The sequence below is a fragment of the Mustela nigripes genome, chromosome 12 (genome assembly GCF_022355385.1).
Source record: "Mustela nigripes isolate SB6536 chromosome 12, MUSNIG.SB6536, whole genome shotgun sequence".
NCBI classification, from domain to species: Eukaryota; Metazoa; Chordata; class Mammalia; order Carnivora; family Mustelidae; genus Mustela; species Mustela nigripes.
The window spans coordinates 113,506,993-113,522,962 of record NC_081568.1 but is presented as its reverse complement, the minus strand read 5'-3'; the positions used below and the strand labels follow the sequence as shown (position 1 = coordinate 113,522,962).

General features: G+C 35.2%; 1 protein-coding gene across 1 annotated transcript in view; it reads right to left on the bottom strand.

Moving 5' to 3' along the window:
• Nucleotides 1-15,970, bottom strand: part of ADGRV1 (adhesion G protein-coupled receptor V1) — a 527,902-nt gene that overhangs the window by 470,983 nt on the left and 40,949 nt on the right. Inside the window, exons 8-12 of the mRNA XM_059416383.1 lie at nucleotides 14,769-15,334; nucleotides 13,735-14,005; nucleotides 13,009-13,338; nucleotides 5,823-5,999; nucleotides 3,453-3,676 (exon numbers count right to left, since the gene is read on the bottom strand). Coding sequence (XP_059272366.1) covers nucleotides 3,453-3,676; nucleotides 5,823-5,999; nucleotides 13,009-13,338; nucleotides 13,735-14,005; nucleotides 14,769-15,334 — 1,568 coding nt within the window. The remainder of the gene's footprint in view (nucleotides 1-3,452; nucleotides 3,677-5,822; nucleotides 6,000-13,008; nucleotides 13,339-13,734; nucleotides 14,006-14,768; nucleotides 15,335-15,970) is intronic.

Here is a 15,970-nt window from a genome sequence, read left to right as displayed (position 1 = left end):
TTTTTTATATTTCTGGTTTTTATGGTCGGTGTATAATTAGAACGATCAAAGAGACTGGGACGCAGGGCTCTGGGAGTTTAAAGCCTGCATACTCTTTGAGAATACTCAGACCTGCGGTCTGTTCTAAACCTTCCCAAATGTCACTTTCTGTTGAACCAAAAAGTACTCAAGATCAGACCTCAAAATTACAATGAAGCCACAATCAATACATAGAAAAGACAGCTCACTTCCTATGTAATAGAAAATCAGAATTATCTTCCTTCCCTAGCTTTTGGAAACCTGACAACCCACACCTAGCATCCTCGTGACCGCAGAAGAGACAGCTCAAATAATAGGACAGTTATTTGTTACATCGTTAATCCAGTCATGTGATTTTCACAGTGAATATACCCATATTTCATACATGTTCCCCTTACTATTAGAAAATGAAACGACACACAAAGCATGCGCAGGCATCAAGCAAAACTTCTCAAGACCTGCAGTCATGCAGAACCACAGCCTTGTCTAAAACAATGGCTTGAAAAGCAAAAAGGCTGAACAACCAAAACCAAGGCATTATTTTGTACACTTACCCAAAATACACGACAAACCTTTCAGTTTCTACCCTGTCAACATAGAAAGAAGTGTGGGAGGGGGAAAAGCAGACAGAGACACCATTTGCCAAAATCTCACTTAATACTGCTAGAAATTTGAACGACAGAGGAAAAATAAAGCTAAAGAAAGCTTTCCTTTTTTTTCCTCCACAAGCCAGTAATGTTCACTTTATGGGAATTCTGCACACTGGCTTCTCTGCTATTGACAAATGCTAGCAAGAGTTTCAGCAGTTCCCACTTAGGGAAGATGACCCCATGGACAGCCAGCATGTCAACAGCCACGGACGACATTCCTTTCCAGGCCTGCTCCAAGGCGCTGGGGTCTGTCAAACACTGTGCGTGCTCACAGGCCACAGCAGCTGAGCAAATCTCACTCAGCTTGACTTATAATTACTTAGTAGCTTTAGTGAGGTTTTAAAAAAAAAAAACAAAAATCTTCATCCTCAGACTGAAACCCAGTTATTCTTTGAAAAAATTAAAAACTCTAGAAGCAAAGAAATACATACCTTTCATCACTTGCCTAGAAATATAATTAAGAAGCCACAAGATAGCATTTTTGTCTTTTAACTCTGACAAATATTATTTAAATAGAACTTCGTATCAGGAAATCTAAATACTTTTCCAAATCCCCAGTGTAATGCATTTTCAAACAGTCTTGAAAAATACATGTCAACAGGCACAACTCCAGGGCTTCATTTGCAAGGTCAAATTACACTATTTATATATATGGGGTTATACACAATATATACGAAAATTTTTCTGAAATACACTGGCAAAGCGAAATTTTGTTCTGATTTGGGGAAAACTGAACAATAAAATATTTTTAACTGGTATGATACTGAAAGCATTACAAACTATTTAACTCCAGAGCAACTTTTATCTCTACTAAATATAGAGAATTGCCATTTGAATTTGACTTTAGAGAAAGTATATAAGGTACCACAAAAAAATCGCTTCTCAGCCTTTTGGCTAAGATCAAGTGTAAGGTACCACAATAAAGTGTTATTTCTGTTGTATTATTATATCATAACATTGTAATAACACTTACTACCATTCATTCTTTCATTTTAGTTTTGTTAAAAATTTGTAAAATCAAGATGAGGTTTAGATAAAACATGTGATTTTTAATTTTAGATGTTATTCTCACATTTATTTAATTAAATATATCTTAGAACACTCAAATGTTACTGGCTCATTCTTACTCATGTACAATTTAGATAATATAAGTAAACACTGTTGCTAATTGAATTAAAACATTTTAATATAAAATTAAATGAATTTCCTGTATTTGAAAAGAGAATAACCATTAATTTCTGAAATACTCTTGCCAATGATTTGTATTTCCTTGTGTACTGTTTTTGCCCAAAGGAGAGAAAGAAATGAACACTTAAAAATTATATTTAATTTAAAGGTTTATATGATCAAGTTAAAAAATGACTTTTTTGGAAGAATACAAAAAGTATTCATTATAAAACTTTCGAAGGTGAAAATTAAATCATTCTTTAAGCACTTAGCCAAAGCAGAAACTCAGCTAAGAGTTTTTATGAATTGCTAAGATCTTGGGTTAATAAATGCTGTTCATTTTTTTTTCTTTTTTTTTTTGGAGACTGCTCATTGATTTAATGAGTAGTCAAACCTAAAAAAAAAAAAAAAAGGTAATTCTCAGTTTTCATTTACATTTCACTGATTTTTTAAAGTAATTTGAAATACCTTTCCTTAAGATTTAATGTGAAATACATATTAAAAGCATAAGTCATTAAAATGAGACATTTAGACAGTGTGTCTATTAAATTTTTTATTTTTTTAATTTTTTTGTTTGTGTGCTTTGTTTTACTTTCTATGTAAAAAAGGGAGTAAACAGAATTCACTTATGAAAACAAACAAAATATACAGCAGACACTTAGTAGATTTGTTCCCTACATTCTATATTTTTCTCTGACATAAAAATAAGATGTTTACACAAAATACTTACAAAGAAAAAAACCGAATGGTAAAATATAAATAGGATCAGGGGTTCCATGAAATAATACACTATTTCAGTCCTGATTAATACAGTATAAGATAATGCCAATTGAATTTATATGTGATTTTTACTGTTTATAATATATGAATTTTGAAAAGCACTCCAGTCACACTAACCTTCTCAAATATGTATCAACTTTAATATAGATAAGCTTGGCTTTGATTTTTTTTTTTTTAAATTAACTGACATTAGTTAAATGCAGAACTTTTTTTCACTTTTGGAGGTTTTCTGTATTACTGAAAAAAAAATTTCTCTGAGACTGTAGTATTTTCCTAATATAAATTATCCACTGAGAAATGTTAAGTAAATCCTTATTATTAATGGAAAAAAAGCCTTAAATTTGTAGTTTTGATTCTCCATAACGTGTGTATTATTTAGTGTTCAAATTCTATGTTAAAAAGAGAATTTCATTATATTAAGATTAACACTTTCTTTTTACTCATTCAAAAAAGCTCTAATCCCCTCCCCTGCTGAAAATGAAGCAGACACAGCTGTTTGTTTAACCTAACATTTTTGATTTGTTGCTGCCTAGTTTTTTAATATAGCAACTTATTAGCTATGCTTATGTTATATCTGATATCCTCCAAAAATTCTCTGTGCAATGTTTCCTCATAATGAATAGCAGGGTAAAAATTCACTATGTCACAATACTCACAGTCTAACCAGAACCATCAACAACAACAAAAAAAGTCAGAATCCCAGCAAAATGTCATCTATTCAGTTTTTTCTCTTTACTTCATATGGAGGAAAGAATTAAAACAAAAAACAAAATTATTTCAGAGAACTCGAACATATATAAATGTTACTAAATAAACATAAGCTAAATGGGTTATTACCTGTCTAGAGAAAGTGTTACTGTCTCATTCATTTCCGGTGTGTCATCAGCTTTGACTGTAATGTTGATTGTTGTATCACTTTGCCCAGATAAAAACACAACAGAGCCATTAAAGGGACCTATATCATCCAGGGTCACTGCTTTTGAATTAAAGCCAGAGGGCTTCAAACTCCAATAGACAGTAGCCTGGCCATCAGTTCCATCCCGATGTAAGGGAATGTATACCTTATTTTTTAAAAAAAAGGAACAATTTCTTCTGAAATATATGCTAACAAATTATGTAAGCTTTTCAGTTAGTGCATGGCCATGTTATTATATGAATATATATACTCTGCATAGAGAGGCCAACTATTAAATAACAATAAAATATAACTGAAAATATCTTCTTTTTATAAAGCATAAAAATAATTTTAGATATAACTTTTTATTAGTTTTTGCTAATCACATTTATCTGCAAAACTGTTCCCACTTAAAAATATCCCTAACCTGTATTTTGTCTTAATAAAAGGATATTTTAAAAGCCAAAGAGCAGTGAAAAAACCACAGAACATATTGGTTAAATACAAAATTTTCATCAGAGTTTCTCCCCCCAAAAAAAGAATTAATGTAATATCACAATATAAACTGAAAGATAAAGTTTTGTAATTAAAATAGAAAATTATGAAAAATTCATCTTAAAGTTATGGAGGCAAAAATAAGAAAATAATAATATAAATAAGAATAAGAAATGTTTCTAGCCAATATGATACATGCAATAGAAATAAACTGAGATACTCAAATAGTTCTGGGTGACCTTGGGCAAGTTACTTAACCTCTCTGACCTCAATTTCCTAGAGTGAAATGAAGCTAGGACTTACCCATTTTGCAAGTCTGTGGAGAGGATTAGAATGTCTCTCCATTAAATGAGCTAAATAAATGGCAGCTTTGTAATAATTCTGAAACAAATTATTTTTGGTAGTTTTACTTAAGTACAGTACATTTCAAATATAGAAAATAGAAGGATCATTATAGATAATGATAAAGTTTTTTTTCAAATAAAGAATATAAATGAAAACTTAATGGTAGATACACTATTCTTTATAAGCCCCTAAGAAACTACCTTCTTTGTTCTTTGCTTTTTAACACAACCCATTTTGAAAAATGGAAGATATTTTCCTCACTAACCATTCTGCTAATCTGACTATCAATGGTCCAGGCTGGAGACTAGTAAACAAGACAAGATACTTAAGAAAGACAAAAAAAAATTAAGAGTCACCCTGAGGGAGTGGGTGTGGCCAGGGCTATGGATGGGACAAAGAGAAAGAGAACTGAGGGAAATTTCCATACTTTCTGTTTCCCAGAGGGGAAGAATGCAGGTTTACAGAGCCCAAAATTTTCCCTCAAAACTAATTTCCCTCAAAGGAAAAATATGAAATGGTAAATTGACAGCAGATAATGAATAAAAGAAATCCACTCTCTAAATGTTTTTAGTTTTTAAGTTTTTAGAAGAAAACAGTATATTAATAAAAAATACAAAAATCAGAACCATCTTGAACAATGAGATACTCTGCCAATTTCCAGAATCAAATATACAAGCAAAGGAAGTCATGGATACCATATTCCGACATAAGACTTTGATAACAAAAACACTTCTCCTCTTTTCTGAGCTGAACCCAAACCCACTTTAAATTCAATCTAAGTTAGGAGAGTCTTAGAGAAGGTTTCAGGGATAGACGGTGACTCAGATAATGGTAAAGCTGAAAGAGTCATCCCTAGATAAATGGCAGGAAAATTCAATCAGGGTACGGTACACATAGGGGTGGTATGTTTATGAGTGTGCTTCTGTGTGTGCGTGTGTGTGTGTGTGTCCACAAAAATTTACCCATATATAAAAAATGTCTCAGATCTGGCATTCCACAACTTTCCCACCACCAAGTGGAATGGTGATCCAAGTGGATCCCTTCTGCCGCCAAGCACAGAACCCACGGCAGCCACCCTAGTCCTGCCCAAAGCAAGCATGAGTAATACTAATAAATACAATAGGTCAGGGATACCTGCAATACATGTGACTTGGTCAATAAAAAAAGAAAAATTATGTTTAGCTATCACTCTGGCAAATGTCATAGCACTATCTAAAAACATCTACATCAAAACACCCAATTCTGGCCATGAACAATTAATTCTAATTTTATTCTAACAAATATGGCAAAAGATGATGAAAAATCACATATTCATTAGTTTCTTATATCAAATGACACATTGAAGACTTGCTGTAAATGGTGAAGCTTTTCAAGATCTGTTAAGTCTGTATGTTAACTCTACAAAAAAGGAAAACTGTCTATGCCTTATCTCAGACTCATTAGGGCTCATCAATAAGAAAAAGCTTACTTACCACTTCAGCAGCAGAATCTTCTGGTTCGTGTAAAATGATTGGAAGATTGCTAAGGAAGCCAATTTCTCCATTTGCAATGTCTGGAGTAACTACTAAAGAAATATTTTGGATTTTCCCAAATCTAGGACTTACAGGTGGGATTGGGGGAATTATGTTCACCAACTCTACAGTTTCCAACTATAATAAACAAACACAAAAAAATTAAAAGAAGAGAAAATTTTAATTAAAAAAAACTTAATAGCATGACAACAAAATAAATAAGTAAAGATCACAAACTTGGCAACTTCATCTCCTCTTTCAGTCACCATCCTACTTCAATCTCCTACAGTGGCTTCTTGAGGTTTTTGTTTTTTCTCTTGTTATTATTCCCCAGCATTCTTTCTAAGCCCTTTATCTTAAATATCATACCCTCTCCCTAATAATACCTCAGTCTCTCCTGTAAATTCCAAATCTTTCTAACAACTGTCCCTGGACATTACATAAATGTCACACAAACACCTTACAGTTAGAATATCCAAAACAGAAATCACTACCTCCATGATCCCTCACGACTAACATCACCACCACTACCAACTGCTTTTCCTCCTTAACACCTGTACCCAACTATCTTGACCCTAAAGGCAAACTGAGAGTTGCCCTAGGTCTCATTTTTCTCTTCTAGTGACCCACACTTCCAATCAATCACCCCCTCCCCTTCTATGCCAGAGAAAACTCACTATCTGAAGATCGTTCAAAACTCCAAATGTAACCTAACATGTCTCACTGTTTAAAGAAGAACAGTGCATGTATATCACACAGTATCCCCACGCCTAATGAACATGACCACTAGAGTAACTTCCACAGTATTCTCATCCCTTCATCATCTCGCAAGTCCAAAATGTGCCCACTCTTAAAGACCAGCTAAATCTCCCCCTTTCGTGAAGATTTCCTAGTATCTGCAGCCCCTTCTATCCTCGTTCTGAACTTCTACAACTGCCCTCCCTAAACTTAGAACTTTATTATAAATTTCACATGTTGCTTGCTTATCGTTTTGCAAATTCCAGATTTTTACTTCCTAACATAGCCCTTGTGAGTCTGTGTTCTCTTCCTCAGCATTTCACCAGGCCATGACACAGACCCAAAACTGCAGCTGAAACACAGTAAATGCTTGTCAACTCATCCCTCTAACACAAAACGAGCTCTATAGGAATCCTGGTATATTACAAACCTTCAACATCTTAATATTCTAACTTTCCAAAATTCACCTGATCAAGCCATACTGTGTTCACTTGAGGAGTACAGGAATAAATAATCATTACAGGACTGCAAAAACAATAAAGATTTTAAGCTGAAAAGCAATTCTGAACGTAGTAACACATTATGGATTTCCCACTCTTTGGAGCCCTCTGATAGGCTTTGTAATGTGGAAACAAAGCCAATAAGTAACTACAAGAAGAGACTTGTGATTTAAATTGATTTTCCACAAACAGACAGGAGTTGTTCTGATCCCACACACAATGTCACCTTTTATGATAAATGATATATATTTTAAAGACAAAAGCAAATGCCCTTTCAAAATGTCACACATTTTGCTTTATGAATTGATAAAGAAGATGTGGTATATATATATATTTAATGGACTACTATGCAGTTATCAAAAAACCCAAAATCTTGCCATTTGCAACAACATGGATGGAACTAGAGGGTATTATGCTAAGCAAAATAAGTCAATCAGAGAAAGACAACTATCGTATGATCTCTCTGATAAGAGGAATTTGAGAGGCAGGGCGGAGGGTCATGGGGGAAAGGGAGGGGAAAATGAAACAAGATGGGACTGGGGAGGGAGACAAACCATAAAAGACTCTTAAGTTTCAGGAAACAAACTGAGGGCTGCTGGAGGGAAGGAGCGTGGGAGGGACAGTATGGTGACTGGGTGATGGACATTGGGGAGGGTATGTGCTATGATGAGTGCTATGAATTGTGTAAGAGGGATGAATTACAGACCTGTACCCCTGAAACAAATAATACATTAAATGTTAATTAAAAAAAAAAAAATCACCTACAGGAGGGGTGCCTGGGTGGCTCAGTTGCTTAAGAGTCTGACTCCTGATTTCATTTCAAGTCATGATCTCAGGTTTGTGAGGTTGAGACCTGTGTCAGGCTCTGTGCTGGATATGGAACCTGCCTAAGATTCTCTCTGTCTCACTCCCTTTCCCTTCCCTCCCTTTCTAAAAATATGTAAATATTTTTAGTATTTTTTTTAAATCTAAAAGTCACATACAGGAGAAAGATACAAAAAAAAATTTGAGTCATTTGAGTAGGAGAAAAAAATTAGACTGACACATTTTGTCAAACATGGTATGTAGTAAAATAAAAAGTGTAATTCTTTAGTATACTGCATTTACTTTATAAGATAAGTAAAATGTAAAGATAAATAGTAAAAACCACATATCTGTCGTTCTTTCTAAAGAAAAGAAATAGGTATACATGTAAATTTCTACTTATCTTTAAAATATTACAAAGAATAAATAAAATGTACATATTATATGTATAGATAATATATATGTTTAATTTATATCTATACTTAATGCATATATAAAATGTATTTAAATATAAGGTATACATTGTTTGGAGGCAAAGAGATTTCTAAAATACTTGGTCATGCGTGAGTAAGCATGTGTCTGTGAATGAACACTCTCATTCCCATACATTCACCAAGAGCTAAACTGATAATACTATTCAAAACAGCAGGGTATTTTCTAAATAAGAAACTTTCTAAAAAGAAAGGAGGAGAATAAGTAAGTCATATCTCACATTTATCAAAAAAATTAATTCTAATACAGGATTTTTGAAAAATACAAAGAAGATACAGAATGCTATGAAATGAACTGATCAAAAGGAAAATGCTAATTTTCCATGGCTTATTTCCTAGTCCCTAAGCCTTTTTGTCTGGGTTCCTTAAGCATCTGCTAAATCAAACTGCCCCATTCATAGAGTCGTTCTTTGCTTTCAGACAGTTTGCAACTGGGACAGCACATTAGCAAACCCCAAGTCTGCCAAAAGTTGTATCTCAGACTAATGTATTTAGCCGAGAGGGTAAGGGAAGAACGAGGAGCTCATGTCTCAGATTCTCTTTTCTTCAGTTTCATTCAACTTTCCATGCAGAATCTGATGCCTCCTATTCTTGAGCTGCTCATCCATTATGTACTATACAAACTACATAACATTCTAATTTCAACCAGCCTTCCAGAACCTACAGCTGTTTTGAACCTCAAGGAATTGTGTTGGTGACTAATAGTGTCTTTTTTTTTTTTTTTTTTTTTTTTTTTTTTTTTGCTTAACTGTTAAATTAACTGTCTGCACTCTAAGACCTTTTGTTTTTGTAACTGAATACAGAGAGCTAAAAAGAAATGGGTCTGGAATTAGTGGTGCAAACAGATTTCTAAACCGGCATCACCAAAATTCAGACACTACATACTTCTTTAAGTTTTCCCTGACTTTTCAAGTAGCATCAAGAATAAATTCTGCCATGCTCATATACAGTGCTGAAAATAGCTCGGATAATATCTGATCCATAGATGGTCCTCAATAAACTTTTGTTGACAAAGAGATTCTCTGCAGCTACTTGGATAGATGTACTAGATATTTTCAAAAGAGTAAAAACTTGATAGAAAGGTTACTAATATTGGCACAGATATAGGGGGTCTGTATGCACAGTAAAAACGGGTCTTGAGGCAGCATGAGAAAAGAAATCACAGAGCCAAAATGGGAACAGAAAAATTCTCCAAAACTCAAAATCAACAATTAAACTCATCTCATATCACTGCAATAACTACAAGAATGCCAGGATGCCTAGGCCTCCATGAAACTAAAAGCAACTGTGTAAAATCTTTGCTTTATTTCACTTGGGTTCATAATTTGGTTCTCATGTCACTTGTGCCTATGCAAGACTGGAGACACACAGAAGGGAGAACTGAAAACTGATATACCTTAAACATATGTTATGAATTTAAATATTTGTGCTCCCCCAGAATTCACACATCCCCTGGGTAATGGCACAAGGAGATAACTGGGTCATGAGGCCAGACCCCCATGATGCAAATGATGCCCTTATATGAAGAGACGCCAAAGAGCTTGTTTCCTGTCTCTCTCCACTATGGGAGGACACAGCAATAAGACATCAGTCTGCAAACCAGGAAGAGAGCTCTCAAGAGAGCTCTCACCAGACACTCCTCATGCCAGCACCCCGATCTCGGACTTACCAGCCTCCCGCACTGTGAGAAATAAAGGTCTGTTGTGCAAGTCACCAGCCTATGGTATTCTTTTTAGCAACCTGAACTAAGACAATATACATCAATGACAGTGCTCTGAATACAGAGGACAAGGACAGCAGAAAAGGCAAAGCACAGCGTTGATGCCAAAAATAAAAACAAAAACTCCATTAAATTCTGAAATTCCTCATAACAAGTTATTTTCTCCCAGGGATTCTTGAAAACTGCTAAGTTTGGGAAATGCTGCCCTCAATGCAAACTGGTGAAATTAGTTATGTACTTTCATGTATTATTAGGCCTTATCTTAAAACATTATGACCTCTTTTTTATAAGGCCAAATGTATACCTTTTTAAAAAAATTTCTAAATATATTTTCACATGTGTTCTGATAGCAGCATTCTAGTCCCTTTAATTTCTTGCTCAACATGGCCAGGGCCACGGACTCCACCACATGCTCAACTCCACTTCACAGATGTGGATGCCCCATCTGGCCACTCATGTCACAAAAGCATCCCACAAGCCACAGGGGAAGCAGACACCACTGTGTTCAAGGCCATGTTCTCTTCACCCATCACTCCAAGAGAAATTCAGGGGTCCTCCAAGATGGGTTATCCTTGTAGACAGAAGTATGCATCACTTCATACCTTCCCCATTTTGAGGGAACACAAATTACCAATAAAAAAATAACAAAAGATGAAGAGGGGGACTGCATAGCTCAGTCATTAAGCATCTGCCTTCGGCTCAGGTCATGATCCCAGGATCCTGGGACTGAGCCTCGCATCGAGTTCCCTGCTCAACGGGAAAGCTGTTTCTCCCTCTCCTACTCCCCCTGGCTTGTATTCCCTCTCTCACAGACTCTCGGTCAAATAAATAAATAAAGTCTTTTAAAAAAAACCAAACTAACAAACAAAAAAAGATGAAGAACAGAATCTCCTAACATTAAGTGGCATAACCTTTGGAAACAATGGCAAAATGTCTTCTTGTGGGTACACATGTTACATATCTCCATAATAGGTCACCTTCTAGACTCCTCTACTTGGAGTCCTCAAAAAATATACAAATGGTACAAGCATGAGCAATGTCCCAGGTGAAAACATACCAAAAAAGACAAGAGTTTTCAGAATGAAAGGGCCTACCCCATCAAGCACCAAGCAAAGTAGGAAACAGTTCTGTGGAATTCAAAACACTAAGAAGATTAATAAAAAAAAAAAAAAAAAAGCTCTCAGGGTTAACAAGCAAGTTACCTAAAAAAGTAAATAATGTCTTTCCCCTAAAATTTCTCATCAGCAACTGTGCTATAGAACAATACCCTCCAAATTCTGAAGAAAAAATGTATTTACTTTTATTTTTAGGGGGGGGGGGGGGGGAGAGAGAGAAGGAGAGAGAGAATCTCAAGCAGGCTCCACACCCAGTGCACAGTCCAACGCAGAGCTCAATCCCACAATCCTGAGATCACGGCCTAGGCCAAAATTGAGAGTCAGACGCTTAACCAACTGAACCATCCAGGCACCCTGAAAAAATCATTTTAATCTAAAAATTTCTACCAAGCCAAACTATCAATGTGAGTTTGAAGTTTTGTTTTTAGCTTTTCAAAGACTCAAAAAGTTTACTTTACATCTTCCTTTTCTGCACATGTATTTGAGGAAGACATTACAACAAAAACCACACACAATCCAAGAAAGAAAAAGCAAGAGATAAGAAAATTCGGGAGCTCAGTAGAAACCATTCCAAGTAGCAGGTGTGAAGCAAGCATAGAAAGCAGTTAGTACGGCTAACTCACCATCCAACATGTATAAGAAAACTGGAAGCTAGAATGTGGTGAGGATGGCATATAGAAAGGGAGCAGTCAGAAACACTACAGAAAGCAGTAAAAACCATAAAACAAAGTCTAGGCAAAAATATGAGACCAATTTAAATGTGCAGGATTCGAAAAATTAATTGAATATGAGACTTCATTTGCTACATATTTCGGTTAGTGAAATATGTGGAGATAAAGATTATAAACTCTTTATCAACCCATTCACACTACTTGAATTTCTATTAAATTTATTTACATAACCAAAATTTGATATGCATCCTTTATTGCTTTCTAATTTTCAGAATCAACCAATAACAAACGCATGGAAAACAAAACCACACTATCATAAGTACAGATTCTTTTAAATTTTGGCAATAAAAATAATGTTTTGGTTAATAAAAGGTAAGAGATAAGAAAGACAAAGTGGAAGAATATGTTATAGGGCCCTAACTTCTTTTTATTTTTTTAAAAGATTTTATTTATTTATTTGACAGAGATCACAATGCGGAGCTTGATCCCAGAACCCTGGAATCATGACCTGAGCTGAAGGCAGAGGCTTTGACGCACTGAGCCACCCAGGCACTCCCCTAACTTCTTTTTATTAAGTAGATGAGAATCCAGAGATTCTATCTATAGTTAATAGACAAACAGATTTTTTTAGTATGTTATTTTAAAAATCTACACAATTTTTCTCATATTGCTTTATTTCTGAAATGCCTCCCCTGCAGTATCCATCATGAAAAACAGTATTTATCCTATAAATCCCATTCCTATATTTTCCTAAATCAACTCAAAAGAATGGTGGATCTCTTTCTCCTTCTCTCTCTCAATCTCTCCCCTACCTGCCCTCCTCCATTAACAATCTGTGTTACTCCATTTTGTCATCTGTTATTTTCTGACCTGCATTTCAAGTCAGTATACTTTTATTAAAGTATTAACTTTAGTAGGAACCTTGTTTTCTTCATCCTTATATGGCTTAGGAGCAGACACTTTCTCTCCTTGGATGCCCTCAACAAATTGTAGTAACTAATGGTAGCATCCAAACCATCAATGTGGCAAGATAAGGGTAGTTAACTCTCTCACACAGACAAATACATTTGCAGTTGAATCAAAGTTGAAATTGTTCTAATTACAGTACCTTTACTAGAAAGTGGGCCCCATTCTGAAGGAATGCATCATTTCTTATTGGTAGTTTTGTGGTGACTTGGATTTTTTGTTCTGGAAAAATGAGGTTATTTCTCCTGGACATATTTAAGATGCCATCTTTTGCTCGCAAAGGGTCCACAGCTCCAGCAGGAATATAAAGGGCAGAATAAAGCATCTTTACATCTCCTTTAGTTCCTCCTCCTCTTCTAAAACTCAGGAATAAATATCGTTCACCTGGGCTGCTTTCAATCTTCTGGTTTTCCATAGGAAAAAATGTTATTAGGCCATAAACATCATCACTATCCTGAATGTAGAACAAAAGCTGCAGATAAGGAAATAAAATATTAATGTATTAATGTGTAGAATTCTCACATCTGAGAAGACCAAACTATTGATTTTCTAAGCTATTCTGATTTTTAATAGTTATTTACACATCATGTCTAAAGATGATCACTTTTTACATGTAATAAATTAAAAGATGAATCAAAAACCAATCTGGCAACTTTCCTAATTTATTGTTTGTGGAATTTCTTAGAAGAGTACATTTTTCATTTACGGAAAAGACCATCTTGAGTAATGGAAACATACATCATTTCTAAAAACAAGTGTTCTTCCTGTTGCACCCACCTAGACATAAAAGTAATACATGTGATCAAATTATTTGGCTCTTCAGTAACACAGAAACATTCACACAAGTAAAGCAGAACAACTGATCTACCTCTGCTGGTTCGCTCACTTCTGCACCTCCTCGTACTGTATGAGGCAGAATCCGAAGTAGATAAGCTTCTGCTTCTTCTGGAAGATCATCATTAACAATAGTAAGAGGAATTGATGCCAACATCTGCCCTTGTGCAAAATGGAGAACTCCGGAACTTGGTCTGATATCTGCTGTTACTGGTGAGGGATCACTGCTATTCCGTGTCAGTTCCCAGTTCACAGAAATATTCCCATGGGTGCCACCATTTCTAACCACTGTAATTTCTTCAAATCTAGAATTTTATAATAAATACATATGGTCACATATTATACTTGTTTCCCTTAGCGGGGCTTTTTCTTTTTCTTTTTAAGATTTCATTTATTTATTTGACAGAGAGAGAGATCACAAGTAGGCAGAGAGGCAGAGAAAGAGGGGGAAGCAGGCTCAGCAGATGGGGGGGCTCGATCCCAGGACCCTGAGATCATGATCTGAGTTGAAGAAAAAGGCTTAACACACTGTGCCGCCCAGGTGTCCCCCCTTAGCTAGGCTTTTTTCAACGTCAAACTGGCCATCAGATTTTGGTAAAAGCAGAATCCATATCATAGAGAACGAATGGCTGTTTTTAATATGAAGGGGTAGATACCTAAATGTGTCCTGGGAACCTACTGCAGTATGAATTCACTTGCATTTTTATTTATTTATTTATTTATTTATTTTTAAAGATTTTATTTATTTATTTGACAGAGATCATAGGTAGGCAGAGAGGCAGGCAGAGGCAGAGAGAGGCAGGCACCCCACTGAGAAAGGAGCCCGATGAGGGACTCTATCCCAGGGACCTGGGATCATGACCTGAGCCGAAGACAGCTGCTTAACCAACTGAACCACCCAGGCATCCCTCACTTGCATATTTAAATCACTCTGAAAATAAGAGAGAAAACAGCAAAACCACGGTGGAAGAAGTGACACAGTTCGACACTATGTCCAATGGCACAAGTACTGAATCACGGAATAATATATTAAAATAATCGTAGTAACAGGTTTAAAATAAGCCATACCTTGATGTTGTATCTTCATCAATTACAACTGTCCTTTCAAACAAGATACTGTTGAATGACAGGACTCCATAAGGTTTGTCATTTGGCTTAATGGTGATTTGCACAATAGAAGGGGGTAATAGCACAGCATCTCCCTGCAAGGTATCTTTTAGTAATACAACATGAAATGATTCTGCAATCTCTGGAATGGTGTCATCAACTATCTGAAATTTCAGGTGTGATTCATGAGTAAAAGGTGGAAAAAAAATAGTTGGCATTGGCTGAAGATCAATGAAGTCTAAATTTTCCTGGGCATGTGCTGTTGAATTCCCAGTTATAATAACGTAACTGATTGAAACCTCATATTCATCAGATCCAATCAGATGCCCATTGTCATCTTTTCCACGAACCACTGGAATTAGGAGTATGTGGTCTTCCTCAGGGACCAAATAAATATTCTGAACGAATCTCACGGGACTATCATTTTTCTTAATGATTATTTCAACTGAGCTCCTAGAGGTGTTGATCTCAGCTCCTCCTTCTACACTTTTCAGTTGAATCAAAAATATTTCATCATTTTCTGGTACCTGTCAATAAATATAAACAACAGCAAAAATATCAATAGCCAAAACATCTGCAAAGAAACCAGAGTATACAAAGTTGCTATGCTTCAGTACAAAGAAACAAAAACATGTTAACTGAAGGGAGTAGAAAAGCTTGTTTAAAATCTACATATTAATATATCTTCCAAAGTTACATAACATAATATATTTTAGACAGGGAAGGAAAAGTTTATAAAGCAATAGCATGGACAGGTATGAAAATATAGGTATAATGTCTTCCAACCTTGATCAATCTTTAACAGTAATGATTTGACAGTAAGACTAGGAATAAAATTTTACTAGTTTTATCAAACTGGTAGAGTCAGAAGTAGCATGATAGTAATCTAATAATAATATGTAAGAATATCTAAGAATCTGGGATAACATTATAGACATATAATATCTAAGAATATGGAAAACTTTAAACATCACATGCAAATAGTTTTCAACATGTGAATTATTCTTGCTTTTCTCTAAATGATTTCCAATTCAAGAAGTAAACATATACCAATCATACGATTTCCAAAATACACATCATGCCTCTGGAGAACAAGCTATAAGAGTCACTCTCAGGGAAATGTTGACCTTGTTAGAGTGAAACTTTTTTTTTTTTTTTTTGGC